This window comes from Phasianus colchicus, chromosome 27 (genome assembly GCF_987193195.1).
Source record: "Phasianus colchicus chromosome 27, bPhaCol1.hap1.1, whole genome shotgun sequence".
Classification (NCBI taxonomy): domain Eukaryota; kingdom Metazoa; phylum Chordata; class Aves; order Galliformes; family Phasianidae; genus Phasianus; species Phasianus colchicus.
The window spans coordinates 81,138-105,116 of record NC_143462.1 but is presented as its reverse complement, the minus strand read 5'-3'; the positions used below and the strand labels follow the sequence as shown (position 1 = coordinate 105,116).

The 23,979-nt window shown below is 45.3% G+C and overlaps 2 protein-coding genes across 4 annotated transcripts; both read left to right on the top strand.

The window, feature by feature from the left end:
* The first annotated feature begins 731 nt into the window (after positions 1–731).
* LOC149914757 (uncharacterized) lies at positions 732–4,369 on the top strand. Of its 3 annotated transcripts, none has more exons than XM_090125570.1 (2): positions 732–853; positions 1,451–4,369. In XM_090125570.1, exon 2 carries the CDS (start codon positions 2,637–2,639, stop codon positions 3,480–3,482), a length of 846 nt encoding a protein of 281 aa, XP_089981696.1. In that variant the 5' UTR covers positions 732–853; positions 1,451–2,636; the 3' UTR covers positions 3,483–4,369. The 3 variants fall into 3 exon arrangements, with proteins under 3 accessions (XP_089981696.1, XP_089981695.1, XP_089981697.1); XM_090125569.1 differs by having other exon boundaries at positions 732–858; XM_090125571.1 differs by lacking the exon at positions 732–853 and having other exon boundaries at positions 1,183–2,045; positions 2,716–4,369.
* Positions 4,370–8,193: 3,824 nt separating this feature from the next.
* Positions 8,194–18,277, top strand: LOC149914756 (RANBP2-like and GRIP domain-containing protein 8). The gene is made up of 14 exons (XM_090125584.1): positions 8,194–8,387; positions 9,324–9,391; positions 9,875–9,986; positions 10,753–10,905; positions 11,557–11,787; positions 12,167–12,312; positions 12,602–12,794; positions 13,333–13,490; positions 13,675–13,854; positions 13,941–14,024; positions 14,515–14,653; positions 14,827–14,924; positions 15,438–16,667; positions 18,003–18,277. Exons 1-6 carry the CDS (start codon positions 8,313–8,315, stop codon positions 12,287–12,289), a joined length of 762 nt encoding a protein of 253 aa, XP_089981710.1. The 5' UTR covers positions 8,194–8,312; the 3' UTR covers positions 12,290–12,312; positions 12,602–12,794; positions 13,333–13,490; positions 13,675–13,854; positions 13,941–14,024; positions 14,515–14,653; positions 14,827–14,924; positions 15,438–16,667; positions 18,003–18,277.
* The last annotated feature ends 5,702 nt before the right edge of the window (positions 18,278–23,979 follow it).

Below are 23,979 nucleotides of genomic sequence, written 5' to 3'. Positions count from 1 at the left end.
GGTAAATTGAGGGGACTGGGGAATGGTAGGAGACTCTATGGATCAGAATGGGGGAATTGGAGCAGGGGAACTTGAGGGGACAGGGAATTCTGGGGGTCAGATAGAAGGGACGGGGAGCAGACAAAATCTAGGGGAGAAAACGGGAAGACTCGTGGGGGGGCGAGATTGGGGACACAAGGGATCAGAGTGGGAGACAGACAGACACGGAACCCTGGGGGTCAGAATGGGGAACAGGGGCAGACAGTGATGGAGGAACTGAGGGGACGGGTAGAAGAAGACTCCAGCGATGAGAATGGGGGAAGTGGAGGCGGGGTACGGGGGGGGAGAGCGTAAGCCCAGCGGTCAGACTGAGGGACTCGGGAGGTTGTGGGCGACCCGCGGCGGGGGGGATGGGTGTGGGGGGAAGGCAGTGAAACACCGTGGGTGGGGGGGAAGGGCGGGGGGCACAGGGCACCTCCCGCCGCCGAGCAGAGGCCCTGAGCAGCAGAGGACCCATGCGGCCAAGACAGGACGGCCCCAGCCCCGATGCCCCCGGTGCCCCCGCCGCCCCCGAACACCCACTCGTAGAAGCTGAGGCGGCGCTCGGAGTCCGGGGCTGCGCCGCGGCGCTGGAGCAGCGCGGGGCCCCGCTCCGCTTCCGCATGGCCGCGTCCTCGGGTCGCCGCGTGATGACGTCACTCCGCGGGGAGCGGGGACGGCACGTCGCTCGAGCAACGGCCGCGCCGGGGCGCTGTCGCTATGGAGACGCCGCCGCGCATGCGCTGTCGCCGCGGGGACGGCTTCCCGAGCCGCAAGGAGGGAGGGCGCGCTGTCGCCGTGGCAGCGCGGCCTGCACGCACGGCCGGAAGCCCGAGTGGGGTTCGAGGGGCAGCGGGGGGCGAAGAAGGGTGGGGGGGGGAACGGAGAGCCCTCAGGGATCTCCTGGGGAGGTGGGGGAGCGACTGGGGGCGGGCAGAGCTCCGGGGATGGCGGCTGTGAGTGGGGCTGTGGGGTGGGACATCCGCAGGGAGATGCAGCCAAACAGGGGGATGTGGGCAGAGCATGGAGGTGTGGGAAAAGGAAGACGGGCATCTGGACAACAGCGTGAGAGCCAGGCTGATAGGGAGGGAGGGAGCGAGGGAGGAATGGGAAGAAAGGGAGGGAGGGAGGGAGGGAGGGAGGGAGGGAGGGAGAGGGGGGAGGGAGAGGGGGGAGGGAAATGGAAAAACAGGAAAAAAAGGGAAGAAGGGAAAAAAAGGGGAGAAGGGAAGGGAAAGGAAGGGAAGGGAATGTTGGTTCTGCATTTGATATTAAAAAGTAGCAATTGGTTTGAAGAAGTAGAACATAATGCATTTGTATTCTGTAACTTATCCTTGTTGATCTAAGAAGTAAAATACTGTATATGTTAGCGGCATGTTTTAGAAACATAATTACTGAATTACCTAACAAATTCTTTCTCACAAAACTGCAGTAGATTTTCAATGTTCTGAACAATGTGGGTGTGGAGAGCGTGATTGAGACCTGGCTGGCTGAGAAAGGCCACACAGACAGTATTCGGCTAGTGAGACGAGAGTCCTTGAGCAATGTAACAGGATGTAAACAAGGCTAACGAGGAGAGAGTCCTTGAGCAAACTAACAGGATGTGTAGGAAGGTAGGAGAATGTAGAAATAAGAAAGATGAATGGCATGGTCTAATCACAAAAAGTACAAAGAAGGGCTGGGGCAACAAGTAGCTGAAGAGCCTATCAGGAGCTCGGGCTTTGCAATGTGTATGAGCTTCATTAGCGCCAACATAAATGCACGCAACCTTCTGATTAAAGTTGAGACTTTCTGATCAATTCTGTGGTCGTGTGTTTGTCTCCCGCCGAGCTTCGACTAATGGTGACCCCGACGTGATACCCGTTGGATAGAACCAGACGAGCGGCGTAGGAAGTTCGGGTCCCTAAGCAGCGGGGACGGCGAAAGCACTCCGAGAAAGAAGAGGTGCCGCGCCTCAGGACACTCTGTGAGACCTGACCGATACGGGCTGCCGGACTTTGCAAGGCTGCAACAGCGCTGAAACTTAGGTATGGAAAGGGAAGCAGCTTATCAATTATTTACTCGCTTTTTAGAAGAGCGTGGGATAAAAGGAATAGATCTTAAAAAAGGGCTCCCTGGATTATTGGCCTATGGTCAGAGCCGGGGTTTGCTTGTTAACCCTCATTCAGTCCATGAGCTGAGTGAGTGGTGGAAGTTTGGAGATGTGTTGTGGGAGGCTACGATAGAGGACAATAAAGTGGCAAGGAAACTGGGGAAGTTATGGAAGGCAGTTCATAATGAATTGCTTCAGAGTCAGGGTGAGAAAAGGGCAGCTCAACAAGTTGTGGGGGCACACCAGCGAAATGAGGGTTACGGGAATTGGCCGCCAGCAGTTCCTCCTGCCGTAAGCACAATCGTTATCCCAGCCGAACGGGCTGTGGGCTCAGAGCCAGTAAATGCTCCAGCCGCCGGCTGGGAGCCAATGACTGTTCCAACCGCGCCTTGTGGAACCATTAACCCCTTCAGCAACTGCCCTAGAAAAGCAAGGCGATGAGCCGGTCCCTGGGGCAGAAAGTGCCCTGGCGGAGGCAATCGCAAGAGAGCGCAGAGAGGCATGGGCGAGCATAGCGAAAGCATGCATGGAGCAGCGGGATGGTGAAGGGGCGGCGGCGGTGCAGGAATTGGCGTGCCCTGTGACCTATACTCCTTTGGCTGCAGGAGGAATGCAGGCAACCATATCAGCATTAGACTGGAAATTATTGTCACAGCTGAGGGCTCCAGTTAGCCAGTGTGGAGTCACGGGTGAGCCAGTGAAGCAAATGTTGGATTTTATCTGGGGTTCACAAATATTGCTACAAGCAGACATAAGGGGAGTAGCAAAGTTGATATTTACTCAGCATCAGTTATTGCTGTTTATTGCTCACTGGCAAGATCTGTGCCAGCAGAGTGTGATGATTCAGAGGCAGCCAGGAGATCCGCTGCATGGGGTAACACTTGATGAACTACTAGGGCTGGGACCATACGTGAGGACGGAGACTCAAGCCCTCTTAGGTCCGGACAAATTGAGAGAATCTATGCAATTGGCTAGGCAGGCCATGTCCAGAATTAGGGCACCAGGTGGACTCCCCTCATGCATGGGAATCCAGCAAGGAAGGAGTGAGGATATCGGGAGCTTTATTGATAGGATAGCGACAGCTATAGAGGCTGCAGGGGTACCTGAATACATGAAGGGAGCTATGTTAAAACAATGTGCATTACAAAATTGCAATTCTACAACTCGGGGAGTTTTAAACACATTGAGTAGTGGATGGACAATAGAAGAAGCACTAGAGCGAATATCAAATATACCTAGTGGTCCACAAGCATTATTAGTGAAGGCAATGGCAGATCTGGGTGAGGGATTAAAAGCCCAGGCACAAGCTAGTCAGTCGCAGGTAATGGCAGCTCTTGCACCTTTGCGAGCGTCAGAAGTCCACACACGCTGAGCAACAGATGACACTCCTGCATGAAACACTGGCAGCAAAGGACTAGTGATAGCACCAGAAAAGATCCAGCATACGTCCCCCTGGAAATATCTCAGACTGATATTAAATGATAAAATCGTCATGCCGCAAAAGCTTCAATTGAAGACAGACATAAGGACTTAAAACGACACCCAAAAATTACTAGGAGCCCTGCAGTGGCTACAGCCCATAGTCAGCATTCCAAATGAACTTATAGAATCATTGCGGTCTATATTGCGGGGAATGGTTGTGCGTACTCCCATTGCAGCTCACGGAACCCACAAAAAGAACGGTGTCAGGATGCGAAACGATGAGAAAGACTGAAACCAGGCTTGAAACGACCATGAACTCATAGTGATTGGGATTGTGTGCTTCTTATTATTTGGTTTTGCTTTGTAACTTGTTGTATTTCAAACAGCAGAGTAGTAACCGTTGTTGTGTGGTTTTTATTTATTTTTAATTTTTTTTTAGTAATAGATTGAATGTGAATTAACAGGATTTAATGTTACTAATGCTGAAATCTATGGAGATAGCTATTTTAATGTATTGGTAGTGCTAAGACAAAACCTGGAAAGGAATCCCAAGCAAAGGGATGACCTTATATTATAGAATGATTAACTCTCTTTCATCCCACTATTCGGGAATTTAAAATATGATCATGAAGCACCTGAGACAAAGGCACACGCTAAGAGAGTTAACCTTGATAGTTCATTCTGCAAGCAGATGTTCCATTTGGCCTCTGTATCACGCACTGGCCATGCGGATGCAGTGTACAAATGGAAAATACTCTTTGGACCCTGAGAAGAACAAAAGAAAGAGAGAATCTGTGGTGGGTGAGAGAGGAAAAGTGCACCTTGAAGCAGGGGACGCCCTGCTGGCACTGCCTATTGCATTCATCACCCTTTTTCTGCAGGTTGTTGTTTCTCGAGGCTCAGTAAGTAATAATGCCCCTAGTTCTATCTGGCATGCAAAGTTCCTCAACTATTAATTTTCTATTAGCCCAAAGGCACAATCATGAGCACTCTAAAAGCATCTGTTGAAAAATCACTAAGATTTGTACAAAATCAATATATCAGAATATATAAAAGTTGAAGACTTCTTTCAAAGCAGTTAGAGATTAGCACAGAATGGGGCCCTTGGGGATTTATTTCCAGGTTGCAGAAAGTTGGGCTGCAGACCAAACACGTTTGTTCTTTTTAGTAGGTTAACAGTATTTCTTGTCATGATGTTATGTTTGCCTTGTTTCCTTTCTCACACTTATAGTATTGTCAATCGAGGCCTTGATTGAGTTATAATGATTGTATTATTAATATAATTAGTGTTATTATTTTATAGTATGGTAGAAGTTTGCTAATAAACAAAAAAGGGGGAAATGTGGGAACGTAAGAAAAAACTGCATGGAGCAGCAGCTGCGGAGCAAGATAAGTGGCGTGAGAACCAAGGACACCTTCAGAAGAAGAAAGAACATCTCACGGCTCTGATTGGCTAAGCAGACAAATGCCACTTCAAGGGTATTAGAGGAATTGTTGGTAGATACAGATTCAGTCAGACATGCCACGCTGCAAAATCACGCCGCTATAGACTTTTTACTGCTGGCTCATGGGCACGGATGTGAGGACTTTGATGGAATGTGCTGCATGAACCTCACGGAACACTCGTCATCAATACACCAACAAATAGCTAAGCTACAGCCCCTCACCAGCCATTTGCAGGAAGAAGAGGGTTTGGGGTTAGAGGACTGGCTCCGTGGGCTAGGAATTGGTCCCTGGTTTCGAGACATCATACGATTCATGCTTATGATACTGGGGGTGTTAATTGTGTTACTGTTGGTGGTGCCATGTGTGTTCTCTTGTCTACAGCGCTTAATACACCGAGCAATTGATAAGCTAGTAGGAGCTAGCCTAGGTGACCAAAAAGAAAACAGGGGAAGTGTGGAGAGCGTGATTGAGACCTGGCTGGCTGAGAAAGGCCACACAGACAGTATTCGGCTAGTGAGACGAGAGTCCTTGAGCAATGTAACAGGATGTAAACAAGGCTAACGAGGAGAGAGTCCTTGAGCAAACTAACAGGATGTGTAGGAAGGTAGGAGAATGTAGAAATAAGAAAGATGAATGGCATGGTCTAATCACAAAAAGTACAAAGAAGGGCTGGGGCAACAAGTAGCTGAAGAGCCTATCAGGAGCTCGGGCTTTGCAATGTGTATGAGCTTCATTAGCGCCAACATAAATGCACGCAACCTTCTGATTAAAGTTGAGACTTTCTGATCAATTCTGTGGTCGTGTGTTTGTCTCCTGCCGAGCTCCGACAATGCTTGTGCATTGGGATGGCATGTAGCTCAGGTAGTACCCCTTCCTCTGGGGTGGACCAAGGATTCCCAAGGGATGCAATGTATGGTTGCCCTGTACCAGGAGAAAACAGCCTGGGAAAATGAAGCCTGAAAATCACTCTCCCTGTTGTTTCCCCGGATATCAGAGATAGATGCCAAAATCCCTCCTGCATTCTCCATGGCCATCGGTAACCGTACAGCTTGTCTCTCAAGGCAGGGTGTGAGGGCTATCAGGCCTATAGGGAATTTCTCACTGTGCAGTGGAACCTTGGATGTTACGAAGGATTTGGCGGGGAACTATTCAAGGCTGGGAATCCCCAGAGCGGATCTCTGGTGGCATTGCGGTCGGAAGATCTTACGGTCCACTCTCCCATCTCATTGGGGAGGTACCTGTGCACTTGTTCAACTGGCTATACCGTTCACTCTGGCATTTGAGAAGGATCTATCACACATTCGCAAAAGGAACAGAAGAGGTTTAGGAATCCCATTTGATGATGATACAATATATAAAGACTCAATTGGGGTGCCCAGAGGTGTCCCTGATGAATTTAAGGCTAGAAATCAATTGCTGCAGGATTTGAATCTCTATTCTGGTGGGTGACAATTAACAAAAATGTAGATTGTATAAACTACATCTATTACAATCAGCAGAGATTTATAAACTATACAAAGGAGGCAATAAAGGGAATTGCAGAACAATTGGATGCTACAAGCAGGATGGCCTGGGAGAATAGGATCGCCCTAGACATGATATTAGCTGAAAAAGGGTGTGTGTGTGTGATGTTGGGCACCCAATGCTGTACCTTTATCGCAAATAACACAGCCCCAGCTAGCACAATAACTAGAGCATTACGGGGGCTTACTACTCTTGCCAGTGAATTAGCAGAAAACTCAGGAATAGGTAATTCCCTCACTGGGTGTTTGGAGTCCTGGTTTGGCAAATGGAAAGGGATGATTGTGTCCTTATTTACTTCTTTGACTGTGGCAGCAGGAGTCCTGACGGCCGTCGGTTGCTGTATTATCCCCTGCGTGGGGGGATTGGTGCAGCGATTAACAGAAACTGCGCTGCCTAAGCAAACAGCAGTGGAACCACCACCGCACTCGGATAAAATGATGATATTAGACGAAATGGAGAATGAAGAAAATGAAGAAGTTTTTAGAATCGTACCTTTAAAAAAAGAAAAAAGAAAAAAAGGAATTGCAGAAATCAACACTTTGAAAGAAAAAGAGGGGGGAATTGTGGAAATGGAATGTTGTTTCTGCATTTGACATTAACAAGAGCAGCTGGTTTGAAGAAGTAGAACATCATGCATTTGTATTCTGTAACTTATCCTTAGAAATAGTTGATCTAAGAAGTAAAATACCGTATATGTTAGCGGTATGTTTTAAAACATTATTACTGAATTATGTGATTAATTCTTTCTTGCAAAACTGAATAGTTGTTAAATGGTCCAAACAATGCGAGTATAGTGTGTTAGGGATTAGAAAACATACTATAGAGTTGTTCTGTTAGATAAGAAACTGCCAGCAAGAGAAAAACAGATGTAGCAAACATCAGAGAAGCCAGGGCCTCTACACAAGGCCGGACTGTCTCACTCCGTGAGAAGTTGGGATGTGACAGGCAGGCGCCAAGATAGCACAGAAACATAAGCTCTTAGTTGTTTAATTACCCCTAGCATTTGTGCCCTTTACACTGGTCACTGTTCTGGTCATCCCTCTGTCCTCGCACAGAGATAAGCTGGGAAGGAGGACAGAGGGGAGTGTCTTGGAGCCCGCCTGCGGCACCCTGAGGTTCCCACAGAGCGGGACAGCTCTGCTTCGTGCAAAGGCCCTGGCTCCTTGAAAGCGTGTTCAATGTGTTTCACTTCTGCTGGCCTAACGAACCACCTCACAGCGGGTTTCCCAGCTCAGAACACTACACCCACATCGCTTAGGACATCTAGAGCCTACCGCAGCTTTGTGAGAAAGGATTTCTCACGTAACTCGGTAACTGCGTTTCTAAAACACGCTACTAATGTGCGCACGGAACTTCCACTTTTCACATCAGCTGTTTCTAAGGATGCGCCACAGCGCGCTTCTTCAGATCAACCGCCCTTTCCAATACCCGACGCAGAAACGACGCTTCCGCTCTCCGCGGCGCGTCGCTACGGGTGAGCAGAGCGGCTCGGTACGCCTCACCGCGCCGAGCTCCGTAAGACGCGCGAGGGCAGGCCGGCCGAGGACGGGACCGGCGGCGCGCGCAGCCCCTCGCGGCGCCCGGCAGCCCGCGCCGAGCGGCCCGACGTCCCGCGGCTCAAAGCGCCGCCGCGCGAAGCGCGAACCGGCCGCTCGGCGCCGCGCATGCGCCGCCCCGCCCCGCGCTGTGACGTCGCGCGTCGCCGCGGTCGGCAGGGAGGGCGTTCCGCCGCGTGCGGCGGGGAGCTCCCTTAGCGGCGCGCGAGTGCCGGCCTTCCGCCGCTCCCTCTCCCTCGCTCCTTCTCCTGGCCATGGCACGGCGCACGAAGCCCGAGGTGGAGCGGTACGTCGCCTCCGTGCAGGCCGCCGCCTCCTCTCCCAGAGCGGTGAGTGCTGCGGCCCGGCCGGCGCCGCCGGCGGCGCTCCCTCGGCCTTCCCCGGGCCGCGGTGGGGGCCGCTCCCCGCCCGCCCCGTCCCTCCGCCCCTCCCGCGGGTGCCGGGCCCGAGGGCGGGCTCCTCCGGCGGGGAGTCGAAGCCGAGGGAGGCTGCCGGCGGGCGGGCGCGGAGTCGCCTCCTCGGAAACGCGGTTCGCCGCAGCTGCGCGCCTCGGAAAGCCGCTGAGCCCTCGGCGGCTTCGGAAGGAGCCCGGCGGCGGGGCGGAGTTCGGCTCCCTCCCGTTCCGTGGGCACGGTCCCCGGGCTTCCGGCCTTCCCTCTCTCGAGGAGCCGGAATAGGGAACGCGTGCCGTTCGGCTTTGGGCTCGTTTGGCCGCTGTGCGGCTGCTGTTGCCGTGGGTGCGACGGCGTTGTGAAACGCCGGCAGGAAGAGAGGGAGAGGCGGGGGGAAATAGCTCTGCTGCCTGCGTTGGTGGCTGGGCAGCCGGGTGATCCCCTGCTCTCTGGAACGACTGGCTGTGGAGCGCGGTCGGTGATGGAAGTAGCTGCTGGTCTTCCTGTTGCGTTGATTTTGGAGAGGAGGGTTGTGCGAGGCTGCCGGCGTTTCTTTTGAAATTCCTTTCCAGCCCCGTTTACGAGGAGGCGGGGCAGGCGAGAGAGGAAGGTGACAGAAGCATGGACAGGAGGAGCTTGATTTGTGGCATTTGTTTTCTTCTGCAACGTAGATAGGTTGCAAGAGAAACAGCTTGTATGTAGCTGACCCCATTCTCCTCTCTTTAGTCGGAAGTGTGCTTGTGAAAAGTAACAAGTGTGAGGACTTGCTTTGCTACTAACCTCAGTTTCGCTTTGGTAGCGAAGGGTCTCCCTACTCAATTACTTCAAAAGTACTGTATATTTAAAATGTACCCTTTGTTTTTTTTTCTTCAGAGATCGTTAAAAGGATTCTTTTTTGCTAAGCTGTACTTTGAGATAAAAGAATATGAACTTGCTAAGAGGTAATAAACGTTACGTATGTTGTTCTGTTCTTTAAAGTGTGATGGGAAAGCTAAATGAAGTAGAGTGGAGAAATGAAGACCGTTGTCATGCTGTTTTAAGGTAGCGGCAAATGGGAAATATGGTGCCATTTAAATCTTCCTAAAACGGCAACTTAAAGCATGGGTAGTTACGTGGTGCTGTAAAAACCCATCCGGTAGAAATGTCTTTTATGCCATCGTGTTACGTCCTTCTTACAGTTCCTGTGAGCTACTGCTTTATTTAATGAAGGCCAGTGCTTGCAGGCAAATATGCAACATCTGTACGTGTAGCAATAATGTTGTGCCTTACTTGAAGATCTAGATCAAGCCCCTTGAACTAAATACAGCTAACTGTCCTGTATGACAGATTAAAGTCCCACGTTAGCTGCAAGGTGTGGGGGGACTTGTAATACTGAGGAATACTGATCCTTCTGGTTTTTCTTTCTTTCTTTATTTACTCTGTAGATATACATCTATTTATCTCAGTGTCCGAGAGAGAGATCCCAAAGCGCACAGGTTTCTGGGACAGATCTACGAGGCTCAGGATAACACGGAAGAAGCTTTTGGGTGTTACAAGGTAAGCACCTCACTCACCTCCCTGTCCTGCTTTATTTCTTTGTAAATGGACTTGATCTTTGTGCTTCCTGCTCTGATAGTCTTCTTCCCGCTGCCCTTTGGACTAAGAATATGTGAGCCCTGTAGAATTCTGCAGTAGGGATTATGGTGACAGCAGTAATCTGGCTGCTACTGAAAGACTGGACTGAGAGTGTTTTTCAGTTGCATTGTTTGTTTTCTTGTTAGCGGTGGGCTTTTTGTTTGTTTGTTTCCTCAGAAGTAGAGGGAATGGGGCAAATACAGTTCCGATTAGGTAAGCATATAAATGTGAACTTCACAGTCTGTGTTTCATTATTCGGGCACCGGGGAGGGAGAGGATACACACAAAAGTCTTGTTGCCAGCACAGTGACTGAGTGCCATCAGTCTTTGTGACTTAATTCTGTTTTCCGGAAGCCTCCGTATTAGGTTAGGCTAGAGATACCCCTGGTCTGGCTGTCTGAGTAGAGCAGCAGCGGGTGGTAGAGGAGCTGGTTTTGACATTGTTTCTCTTATGGTGTTCTGAATTCCAGCAGTTGTCTGGGTGTTACAAACCAATGGTGGCCTTCTTGAAAGGGAAAAAGGCTTTTCTTAACGTAGTGAGAAAGTATTTATTGATAGTTCTAATTTGACTTGCTGGGTCTGTTTAATGGGGGACATGTTTGACATGTTTTCTTTCTTGTTCTACGTGGACTGCAAGATCAAGTTACTAGTAACCTTTTTTCTTATGTGCATGCATGGGGAAAACCAGCGTTCTGTGGAGCTGAATCCAATGCAGAAAGATCTTGTACTGAAGATTGCAGAGTTACTATGCAGTAACGACATCACTGATGGAAGAGCAGAGTACTGGGTTGAGAAAGCTGCCAGGCTCTTCCCTGGGAATCCTGCTGCTTACAGACTGAAGGTAAATTCCTGCTTCTGATCTCTGTTCTGTGCCTAGAAGAAACTTTAGTTGCGTCAAGCGATGGGAAAACCATGGTAGTAATATTATCCAAGAGGTCAAGATTAGATAGGTTAAGTATTGTCTCTATTACATGACTACACTGCTTTCTAGTTTTTTTTAATTTGAGTTGAAAACTGTCAAGTGTATGAGATGCTGTTATTCCCTAATACTGTGTAAATGCTTTCAGTCATACAATCTCACTTTTGTACAGGTGTTAGTTTTCTGGAGCACAACTGCAATGAAATCAAAGTCTTGAGAGGCTTGTGCTTTGGGATTTTTTGTGTGGTTACGTTATTTTATTTTTTTAGACAAGCTGTTCTGTATTGACGTGTGTCATCTTTGAACCAGGTGGTTTGACAGTCTTAACTTAGCATCTAACTTAGCATCTACAGGATGCAAACTCTAAAGCTTTGGGTTTTGTGTTTTTGTTTTTTTTTTTTTTTCCCTCACTTCTAAAATGTTTGTCAAACTCTCAGTAGCACCTACCAGCTTTCCAGAGCAGTTTGAGTAATGTAGCCTGTAATGGCGATGAGAAAACAGTCAGGTAACATAGTTGCTGAAGAGGCTCTCGTAGAGAATGAAATTTTAACGTGTTGCCTTTGTATGTGATAGGAGCAGTTACTGGAGCGTAAAGGCGAAGATGGCTGGAATCAGCTCTTTGATATGACTCAAACCGAGCTCTATGCGAGACCAGACGATCCCTACCTTAACATCAGACTGGTTGCTCTCTACCGTTCAAATAATAGATTAAGAGATGCTGTGCTTCATTGTCAGGAGGCGGAGAAGAAAATACCTGTAGACTCCAGCTTGGAGTGGTGTTTGTGCGTCATAAAGACATTTGAGGTATTTAATCATGTTTTGATCCTGTCATAATCTCCCATGTCCTTGAAACCGGTGTTATTCTCTTAGTATCGTTACAATGGCAGCTAATTCTCAAGTGGCTTAACTCCTTTAAATGTAATGTCTGTGGAAACAGTGATTTATTTAGGATTTTCTTAAGCCTTAAAGCGTTGTTTAGTTTCTAGCTGAGGTATTAAGTTAGATACAGCAGCTCCATCAGGGAGGGAATTGCTGAGGCAAATAGTTCCTGGAACATTGCTGCTGAAGAATACGTTAACATCTCACCTGGGAAACTGGATTATGTAGCAAGAAGTTCTGGAGAAACTCTTGCCTTCATAGAAGGATGGCGGTTCCTCATTCTGTGATGAACTTTATTCTTTAGGAATATCTTGAATCAGTACGAGACTTGGAGGCTGATAAAAATAATTGGAGAGCTGTCAAGAAGGATCATCTGCTGGCCTATTCTAGCTTGGCTAAAATGACGCTTGCTTCTAGAGATGTTTGACAAAGCAGAGGGGCCCTTGAAAGGTACTCTTTTAACTGTTCTGCTTATTTAAAAAAAGAAAAAAAAAAAAGAAAAAAATTGAATATTTTTTCTGGGTCACCGAACTTCTAGCAGGCATCATTTTCAGTGAGTAGCTGTTTTATGGATGGAAGAGGAGTTCCTCTGTACTAACTGCAAAGAGCAAATGTTGCTAGGCTTGATCCGCAAGCTGTGTCTGAGCTAAAGGCCTCAGAGAAGACTCAGTGATAGGGGTCTAGTATAAATCCTGGGAGACCAGGACTTGGTTGAAAATGAATCTTTTCTATGTTCCAGTTTTGATTGTGTGCTTCACTCAGTGAAGCCGTGTGCGGATGGACCTGATGAGCTGTCTCGTACCTTCCTTGAAATGAAAGGACACTTCTACATGCACGCTGGAACTTTCCTGCTGAAAACGGCCCAGAACAACGAGACACAATGGAGAGATGCATGTGAACTCGCAGCATTGTGTTATCTGAAAAGTTTCCACGTAAGTCACTCTTCAGTTTGTGCCTGTAATTGTTGCAGTTCTTGAATGCTCTCACTGTATGCGCACTGAACGCCTGCATTCCAAAAACTAACTACTGTTTTTAAGGCTGTCTCCTGGCCAAATCTTACCCTTCCATACTTGTTTAAAAGATTTCAAGTAGTGTGAAGAAAATCTCATCTGTTTCACTTGTCAGAAGTAAAGTGACTAAGGGCTAATGAGTGTGTTTCCTATAGGCTATTCCCTTCTCTGTAATGCAGCTAAAATAACTAGTATTAAGGTTATTGGTATGGGGGGGAGGGGAATGACCTGAGTAGCTCTCATATACTAATTCCATAAGCAGCAGAGCTTGATCAAGCTTAATTCTTTGCTTTATGGAATAAAATCAGCAGATGATGCTTTACTAGCGTTTGAAGCTATTAAGAAAGTGGTTTCGTACTGGAAGCTTGCCATTGTAAGTTTGTAAATTGCATTACCTCAAAATGCTTTTCTATTACTTACATTCTGACTGATTATTCCTAATCCATATGCTGTTACTTAGCTTTATCAAAGAAAGGCAGAAGAGGTTGAGAGTGGTGATACGTTACCAGAAGAACGCAAAGCCTATCTTGTTAAAAGAAAGCATTACCTGATGAAGATCATTGACGAAAGCTCCTCTGACCCGTCAGTAGCTGACTAAGTAAAAGAATTAATGCTTGTGTGAGTTGTCGTCTTACGTTAATGTTAACAGATATAGGGCTTTCCTGGGGGAACAAAAACAACAAAAAACACCCAGAATTTCTGTGCAGAAAGCCTTGCAAACTGTGCAGCCGTAGATCAGAGCACAGCCTCTTGCTCTGAGGAAGAATTGCGATCATGACTTGCGTTTCAAATACATTTCTAGCTGCCGGTATCTGTTAAAGCTGTAACGGAAATGCTGAATGCAGTGATCCAGGAGCTTGGAGAGAATGGTGAAGAGGGAAGTCTTGCCTCCGGAAATATCTCACCAGCTGCACACGTGGAAGTAAAATATTCAATTCCATCACCTAAGAAGTTCTCTTTCTCGCCAACAAATACCTACCAGGTATATTAGCCGGTTACTCTTCTAGGGAAGTGTTACGTTTGTATAAAAAAATCCAAGTTCAATTAGTTTTTTTCTTTTCTTTCCAGTTTTCTCCTAAGACTCTCTCTCAGTGGGCAGAAGATCACAAGTCCTTACTTCAAAAGCTGTGTCAGCACGTGGAAGCTTTAACGGTAAGCAACTTTAGTCACTATATTCGATGCAGAATGGTTGATCTTTTTGTTCTGGTAAGTACTTTGTGACCCAAGCATTGAACTTCCCTTACCAGGCTACCTCTTAAAACTCAGTGAAGAGAACTGCTATAAACATCTGCTTAAAGTGAGTTCAAGAGTAAAACTTTGTTGCCTACAAACTCTGATTTGGTACTCAGATATGGGAAGCAATCCTGAGGATTGTGTGTGCAGAAAGTTGTGCTTTCTTCAGCTTAGCTACTGTCATCTTTGTTCTGGGTTTATTTCTAGCTTCAGGGAACAGTCTCAGTTTCGTAAAGCATGGGAAGATCATAGGTTATTGCAGCACTTAACTCATCTTTTTTGTGTGTGTGTCTCAGACCTTGAACATGCTTTTAAATAGCAGAGGAGCGTAGGGATCGTTCCTTAGGTTTTCTCCAAATACCAATGTAATACGTTTACATGCTCTTAATTGAAACACTGTCTTTAATAGAATGAAATACGGGAAATGAAACGTAATAGTTCCAGTGTAAATGTATCATCTCACTGCTGGCCTGCTGGAAGCTATGAAACAGATACAGTGTCAGATGGTTATCGGAGAGCACAAAATCTTCATGAAGCTCCTTTAAGGGGTAAGTTGATGCTGAATTTTTAATTGAACACTTAGCTAAACGGAGTAAGACTTCTTAAAATGTTTCTGCAGTGTTCTGAGATGAATGAGTAAAACTGGTCCCCTGGGAAAGTTCACTCAAGTCAGTAATCACAAAAACTGGATATAAGCTCCTTTCTTGGTGTTCCTTTTCAGTTGCTACCTCTGGCCCATCTGTTCACTGTAGCCAGTCACCTGCTTGTAACTCGCAGTATCTTCAAAGAACTGCTGCAACCAGTGTAACACCAACAAAGGTGAGGACATACGAATCCGCTCAAGCCATTTCTACTGATGTGGTGAACTGGTTTTGTTTCTGTGTGTAGCAGGATGTAACTGCGGTTCCCTAGAGAGCGTTTACTAAACTTGAGGTCTGCTGGAGACAGGCAGAAAGTTCCGTAATCAGCTAAGCTTTGGGATATTGGGTTTGGGAGAAACAGCCAGCAAAGCATGTTTTTAACCTGCTAACATATGTCCTCTGCTCGTTGTCTGCATTGTTCTTTTCCCCAAAATAGTATGGGGGCTTGATTTTTTTTTTTTTTTTTTTTAAATACTAAAGAAAAATGAGTCTATTCAGCTTACGCTTCTCCCCAGTCTGTGTTTTCAGATACCACTCAAGTTTTGAACGTATGATTTTAGTTAAAACTGATTAGAGTTGAAATCTCATTTTATGGTACGCCTTGCTATTAAGAATACATGTTGCATGGGCTTTAGCACCCTAATCCCTTTTCCTCCTTTTCCACAAGGAAGTAACGGTGCTTTTTCTTTAGGCACCTGTCTGTGGCATGGATGGACTTGCACCTCAGCAGCGTAGATATGCTCATCAACAAGCAATCCGCACGCCACCTCTGCGAAACACTTGCGCTGCCATGTTTCCTCAAGACACGTATGGCGCACCTTGGCATTTTGATGCTCCATCTGCTGGAATCATTTTGCCTTGTGGTGATCGCTACAACTACAGCCTTCCACAGGCAAGCACAAATCCACCACTGCCTGAACCAGGCTATTTCACAAAACGTGTGGTTTTAAAACCTCTAGAATCCAGTGTTAGTGCCGCACAGGACAAATTGGGATCTGCCTTTGCTAAAAAGGAAGGCCAGTGGAACTGTGACATCTGTTTAGTAAGAAATGAACCCACTGCCCCAAAATGTGTTACTTGCCAGAATACAAGCAAAACTAATTCAGAAGTATCTCTTCAAGAATTTTCCTTGAAACTTGAAGGGAAAACACCAGCATGTACCTCTCAGAATCTTGCAGATGGTGAAGCAAAGCCTGCAGAGGAAGGATGTAATTTTTCAATGTGGATGCCTCTCGGTGGATTTAAATTTGGTATACAGGAGTCCAGTAAAAATACCGCTAAGAAAGATGATCCATCCAAAGAGTGTACAACTGACTTGACAAACATGGATGAAAAAGACAAAAACGAACTGCCTTCGAGTAGTGGAGTTACACTCCAGTCTGAAGAAACAGCAGACAAGGACAAGAGTGAGCACACCCGTGGGAAAGGCACGTTGGTAACATCTCATGTTTCTCGTACTAATGCAGCCAAAGCATCTCCTTGTGGTAACAACGCTGTAGCTGTGCTGGAGGAAGCTACCAGGGAGAGAAGCGACCTCGGCCATGGTGGTGATGCTTCTGATGCCACCGTAGAAGCTTTAGAGGTATCAAGCACCTCTGAAACGCCAGCAAAAACGGAGGTTTCTGCTCCAAAGTTTGTATTTAGATCTGAATTGTCAGGAGCGTTTTCAGTAACAAAGAGACATTCCCGTTTGGGAATACTTCAGCCCCCGGCTCCCTCTTTGGATTCAGCTTGAATCGTCCAAGAAAGAGCGATGAAGGAACTTCAGCATCTCGGAAAGCAGAGCAGGAAAAAGCGGGAGTAGCTGAACCACCCAAAAGCTGTAGTGCTGCTCAGAAACCTTGGGAGAGCGAGGCATCCCAGCCGGCTCCTTCGGCACAGGGTGGGCCCTCCAACTTCTCGTTTAAAATCCTGGAGAAAGGTGAGTGTTAATTGAACCAGTAATTTATTCAAGTGTGCAGCTCATTAGTCAGTCACTTGTTAACGCTGGTCATTGTGTATTACTTCTTCTGTCTTAATAGTATGTTGTTTCTTTCAGTTCTAATGCACGTCTGTGAATCTTCAAATCCTAGACTTTCAACTTGAGTAAATATGAAGTTGTAGTTCTTTGCACGTAAGAACAGAAGCGTGCCTTATGCGGGACTCAGTGCAACTCTGTAGTGAGAAAGGGAGTTGCGGGTAGGATTTTGGAATCTGTCCGAGGCGTCAGAGTTGATCTTAGTGTTGCTTTTTTTGTAGGGAAGGAGTTTGGTACTGCTAGAACCAGGAGATGCTAATATTGTTTAAACAACGAGGCGTTGTTTAAAATGTCAGGGTGAAGTGCTGACAGTGCATTTTTTGTGTTGAACTGGCAGTGTTTGTGCTCAGGCCTCGCTCTGACTGGTAAACTCCGAAAACAGCAATTGTGCTTAAGCTTCAACTCGAATTATCCCTTCAACTAGGAGGCATCCTTCTTGTCTGCTTCCATTCCTTTCCAGTAACTTCACATCTTTAGCTGGAGCCTTTGTTTGTCGTGGTTTTTCTTCTTGTACTTCCCAGAAGTATTGTGAAATAAGCTCTATTCAGTCTCTGGTTAATATCATCTGGAGTTCCAAATGCTCAAAGTTCATCGGTAGCACACGCTGCTGCTGACTGCTTTCTGTTTCTTACTTTCTTTTTCAGTCCTTGGTTTTGCTTTTCCTCTGTAGATGATACCCATATGGCTCTTCTCTGTGGTTGTATTTTGTTTGGCGTATGGCCATCAATAATTCTTGTAACAACATGAAAATGCTGACCTGTTCTTGGTCTGAGACGTGAATTTCAAAAGGAAAGTGTATAGTGCTACTAGAACCAACAGACAACATTTACAATATGTTTACAATATTTAAATTGAGAAAAACTGTCATCTTCCATTTGGCCAGTCACTCTTTCTGAGGCTGTGAGTGTCTGTGTACTAATAAAAGGTGGCACGTATTGAGCTACCGGAAATATAAGTAAATGTCAAAGGAAGCTAGTATCTGTAGTGGCAGTTGCAAGATTGAAGTCTTCATTATTGCATGGAGGTTCTTTGATAGCAGCAGAAAACCCAAGTATGACGGATTTACAGTTCCTTGGTTATCCTGAATGAGTGTCTTTTTACATAATGATGTTATTTCAAAAGCTCTACATTTAAGATGTTCTGAATATCGTTAGGTTACTTTATAATGTATGTGCCAAAAATGATCACGGTATTTAGCTGTCTTATCAGCTGTTTTCCACTAATCTTTGTGCTTTGCAGCAGGCCCCCCAGTCAAACGTGAATGTGTTACTGCTTGGGAAACTAAATCTTCTGAGCAGAAGGCTAAAGGAGAAACTCCACAGGTCCCTTCTACGTCTGTCTGTGGCTTTAGTAGCAGTGCGGAGGATGCCAGTCCAGAAGGCTCTCAGAAAGAAGTAAAAACTCAAAGAAAAAGTACGAGTCAAGTCTTTACGAAAGTTTAGGCAATAAATTTGCAGTATTATTCTTAGACTATTTTCACTTAGTGAGAAATAAAGCGTCTGGCAGATTAGAAACTACTTGACTTCTTTGACTGTGTCTCAAGTCTGTTCTGGCACTGGAACTATGGTACTACTAAGAACTTAAGTTTCTCTGGGAGAGAAAGGAAACAGCTTTGCCTCCTAAAGTAGAAACAGCTTTGGCTAGTAGAATTCCTCCTAGCAGGTATGTAAGAGTTAAGTGATTTCAGAGCAGTTTCCAAGGGAAATGGTGCTTGTTTTGGAATCGTACTGCTTCAAAGGTACTTCAGTCTCTTGTTGAGTCAAAGCTGTGTGTGTTTTAAGAGTGATGAAGAATGTCTGAAAGCTTCCAACAACAATTCTTGTTTGCTTTTTGTTTTTCCCCAGTTGTTCACTTCCCTTAATCCCTGGTAGTTAGCTGTTCTGAAACATTAGTAGCACTATAGGAAAGTTGGAGACTGAGAACTTACTATCTTGTTTTTACTGTACTGCTGTTGTAATTAAATGAAGAAATTTATCAATTTGTGGAAGGGAGGGAGGGGAGAGAGAAAATGTGGTTTTTTTGGAGGGAGTCGTTATTCTTAGTGTCCAGACTTAATGGAGTTTGAAGTTTGTATCTTTAGGCTCTTATGGCTTATTTGCTTACTGTTTTATTAATCGTACTGACTCAGTCTCTACAAGTAAGGAATAATTACATACTCCATCAACCAGTGAAGCAACAGCAACAGTATTTGTGCAGTCAGCTGCCAGCAGCGGAGAAGCAGAATCCACAGAAACTGCTCGCGTGTCAGAGAATTTACCAGGAGGTGATGATACAGCTTTTTAGGAAGTAGAACAACTTGCTTGAAGAAGCCTGATGTAGCTTTGTAAGGCTTAACTCAGTTGTTCATGTCTGGATTTCGTGTTTAACCTTAGTATGCCTAATAAGAGGAGAAGCTTACAATGACTGTAGTCTTCTAGTTTGGCTTCCTGTAAAGAATAGAACTTAATTGCAGGTTAGTATAATGACTAAGCAAGACTGATAGAGCACCAAAAAACAGTATGTAGTGTCCTTTAATTGGAACAGTTAATCTGATGAAGTCTGCAAAATGTTGTCTTCCTCTTTCTGCAATATCTTGTCTGCCTTTCCTCATCCGTTAATCATATTATGACGTCTGTTGTTTTCTTTCTTGCCTTGCCTGCTCTTTTTCTCCTTCAGAAATGCTTGTCTGTCACATGTTTCTCCAGTTCTTTCAAGCTTTTCTTTAACTGTGGAAGATGTGTTAATTGAAGGATGTTAAAAGGCAGTAATGTGCACATATAAAGTGAGGAGGATACGCAGCTGTGAGGCCTCCATTTATTATTTTCAGTTGATTCTTATTCTGATCAAATGCCAGTATTAAGTTACTTAGCAGCCTTCATAAGGGGAACACCTGGAATGCTAACAGTGCTGGGTTATCACTCAGCACATCATTCAGCAGACCTGAAATTTCACTGGGAAATATGCCGGCACACTTGATAGCTTAAAAATGAATTTCAAAGGCTGAAATCTGTTGGGCTCTCTCCTTTTGAGAAGGCAGGGCTGTTCGGTCACTTCAGTGCATGATGAGTATAGAGCTGTGGGTACAAAGCCACTGAAGAAAGGAAAACATCGAATAATTTTGGATTATGATGTCAGAATTGTAACAGTGTTGTTGGTGACAATTTCTGGGGGAAATCATGCATTACTGTGCTGTGTTTTAGGTGGAGGTAGTCTGGAGAAGAAGATGAAGGAATTCCCTTCAAAGAGAGGGCGAAATTTTACAGTTGGGCCAGAGATGCTGCTCAGTGGAAGGAGCGCGGTGTTGGAGAGCTCAGGGTCCTCTTCCATACACAGAAGAAGTGTTACAGGATCCTTATGAGAAGGGACCAAGTTCTTGAGGTGTGTGCAAAGCATGTCATCGCTAAAGAAATGAACTTAGTGCCCTCTGAAACATCAAACAGTGTTTTAATTTGGACAGCTACAGGTGATGCTGGTTAGTCGGTTGAGTGGTTTTTACAGTTCTTTTCAGTATCTTCTGTAGTTTGTTTGGCTTTGTTTTACCCTGGAGATTATACAGAACAAAAGCTGCTGATCTCTGGCTGCAGTGACTAGAGCTAAGGAAATCTCGGATTTGTTTTCAGATGGTGAAGTGAAAGTAGAGCAATTTGGGGTCAGAGCTAAAGTTCAAGAACTGGCCAATTCTTTTGAGAGGAGATTTGGAGAATGCCAGGAAAGCTTGTCAGAGCTGCAGAAGGGCCACCTCTCTCTGGCAGCGGAGCTGTCAAAGGACACCAACCCTGTTGTTGTGTATTTTGTTTCTGCCAGTGACGAACCTGTAGGACACACAACCACGGAGCTGCTTTCAAATATTGTCCCTCGAACAGCTGAAAATTTCAGGGCCCTGTGCACAGGGGAGAAAGGCTTGTGGGTTCAAGAATACCACATTTCACAGAATAGTTAGTGACTTCGATGTCAGGTAAGCTTAATGTGAAGGCTTTTCATTGAGAGAAAAAACCCATCTGGGCTGCAGCACTCCATGAATCCTGCCTGAAAGTGAGCTTTTCCAGTTCTTGAATGTGGTGAGAGTAGCCGAAATCAGCAGGGCTGCAGTCAGCAGCGATGCCTCAAGCTTTCCCGACACTTCTAGAGACCATCGCATTTTATTCTTGGAAAGCTATGACTTCAGGGGAATGCCACAGACTTGCATGTTAGACTTCGTTTCGTTCATACCTGTTATCTGCCTGATCACTTCTCTTTGGCAGCTGTTGGATCTGTAGGCTCTTCAGAGCCGGGTGTCAGCCTTTGGCAGCAGCAGGAGGCGGAGCTCCCGACGTATTGCAGGCAGTGTTTGCGCTGCTCAGGGCCTTGGCTGCAGCGTGCGTGCAGAGAACAGCGTGAGTGTTTGGCATGGCTGTGCAGCAGAGAATATGAAATGGTAGTTTTCTCACTTCCTCAGTGCCTCCCAGCACAGGACTCTGTGGTAGATCAGAAATTGGTGTGCGTGTTGGATTTGCTGTTTAGCAAGTGCATTCTCCTGCTGTATCTCTGTGTGTCTTTGTATTCTACTGTACTTTGACTGCAGGAGTTTTCTCGCAGGAGGGTCAGGGCCATCCAAACTCAGTTCTGTTGTGCTTTGAGTATGGAGCTCTTTCAAGCCTTGATTCTAGGCCTAGTGGAGTAGAAGCCAACACTGTGTGAACAACAGTTGAAAAGTGTCCTTTTCTAGAAGAGAAGCAAGGTGATGTAATTCTAGCAATTCAGTTGCAGGCTTCTTTTAACTTTGTGTAGCATGGCATTTTACATCCTGTTACTATGTTTCCTACAGGTGAGTTTGTTATTGGTTGCGTTACTAAAGCTATGAACAACCACTGGAAGTGCTTCTGCTGTGATATCTGCCAACAAGTATTGGCAGGAGTTGGATTTGTCAAGAATAACGGCAGGTGGGTCTTCACCCTTCCTTCTATCACTGATAATGATGAAAATGGAATGACAGTTGGGAGGGATGTAGAGGTTATGGTTCCTAAGGCTTTCCTGCTGAGATGGAGTAACCAAAGTGTCTTTTATGAGAAAAAGGTCTAAGAATGCATCACAAAACTGAGAGTGGATATCTTAAAATGTGTGCATAAAATATTAACTACTTGTCTACTTCGACACCAGATTTCCTGTCAAGTGTGTTTTGTACCTGGTGATGTTTCAGGATGAGTAGGATACACTGTGGTAGACACTTAAAAACAAATCAGATGCAGAAGTTTTGTCATTTTTAAATAGATTTTTATTTTCCCAACAGGGGTTCCCCAATTTGAGTCCAGTTTATCACCTTTTTCACTAATAAATGCGCTCATTTCAGTGGGATCCTTCACGGTTTTGTTTTTTTTTTTTAAGTAAACTGTGTAGCCATTGATTTCATGCTTTTAATGCAGTACATGTGGTTATGTAGAGAGTTAGGGCCCGTTTTGCCATCCAGCTTCCAATCTAAATTTCTGAAGAGTCTGAGGGTAAAGCATGGGAGTGGGGCGGGATGAAAGACTGCAATTTGCAGCACAGGGTGGTACCATAGGAAATAGGAAATCTGGGTGCAAACTTGCTTATAGCAGCAAAATGACATTATTTTTCTAATACAAAGGGCAGAAAATTGGTTGTCTTTGGCTGCTTCAGTCATTATCTTGCCTATGTTCTTTGCTTTTAGTTGAGTTTCACAAAGTGTGTTTTTCTGTTCAGATTTCCTTCATCTCGTTTCATCAGCTTCTGCAGCTGCAGAATACATAGCTGCATGTTTTTACATCCCCCAGTGATGCATGGATGAGGGGGCATTGTAGGATATAACACACGTTACTAGTTGTTTGCTTTTTAGTACAAAGGAAGCTATCATTTCATTATCATGGCAGAGGCTGATTTGAAGAACAACCTGTAGTGTTGTCAGCGGTATTGTCAGCTTATATTTTTCTTTCTCTGATGTTTGATATCACGGGGAAAATGCAGAGGAGTGCATTTTTCTTTCCTTCAATTACATTTAAGTAAATCTAAAAGAAACCTGTGCTAAGAGAGCCAGAATGTAAGCCAGGCATGACTACAGCTTTCTAACCTGTTTGAGACAAGCTCCGTAGCTATTTTCATAGAGATTTGATGCATCCTACTTAGCAGGCTTTTCTCAGAATCAATCAAGCTTGTTTAAAAAAAAATAATCATATTGAACTGTCATATTTGATGCTGCTAAAGACATTATTATAGTATAAATCCTGTTACTGAAACAAGTGCTAAAAATTAAATGATCTCTACGGAAGCTCTGAAGTTGAAATTGTTCTATTCATGCTCTCAATTAATGAAGTTTTGAACAGGAAGGAATTCACTGCTGATGCTCACGAACCGAAAGGAGAATAATTATATGGTTTACCTGCCGTGACAAAATGGGCGTCCCCATCTGTGGAGCACGTAGAAGACCAGTTGAAGGACGTGTGGTGAACGCTATGGGCAAACAGTGGCACGTGGGGGTAAGCATCAGCTGACACGTTGTCTTTCACAAGTGTAAAGGTTAACGTACTTACCTGGAATATCGCTGATCAGCTTCCATGAAAGGGTTAGAAAAGTGTGCAGCAGTGATCAGCAAATGCATCTCCTAATCCCATTTTCAACCTTGATGTGCCTGATCTTCCACTGAGAAAAGACCTCTGCCTGCGGAGCTAAAATCAGGAGATCTCGCAATGCTTCCTGGGACGTCCTTGCAGAAGAAAATGTCACCAAGTGAGAAGCAGGATATATGGAAAGGCAGTAAAGTTCTGTGACAAACGTAGTGCTAGTGGGCATTATAACGTTTCTATGGCTTCCAGTTACTTGCCACGTAAGTATCTCTAAAGCAGTTTAGGTGACAGTTCATATTTCAAGTCTCTGTACAAGATTTACTTCTTTATCTTCCATTTAAGTTATAAAGATAAGCAGTCTAGGCCTTTTGTTGTGAAAATATCCTGTAGCATGTACTTTAATATCCTGTAGCATGTACTTTCTTCACAAGATGCAGTGGTGCTGAAAATGTAATCTTTGTCATTAATAACGTATCAGAATCACTTCAGTGCATTTTTTTTGTAACTTTTGGGTTGAAATGTTAAAGACAGTAAAAGGAATGTTATTTTAGTGATCTAAAAGTACAAAACAATAGTTGTAATTCTTATTTTCAGGATAGCTGGGCTAATCAGAATCTAGTTGCTCTTCAAGCTTAGTGTTGCTTATGTTGAGCTGTTTCAAGCTTTTACAGATGTTTAAATGA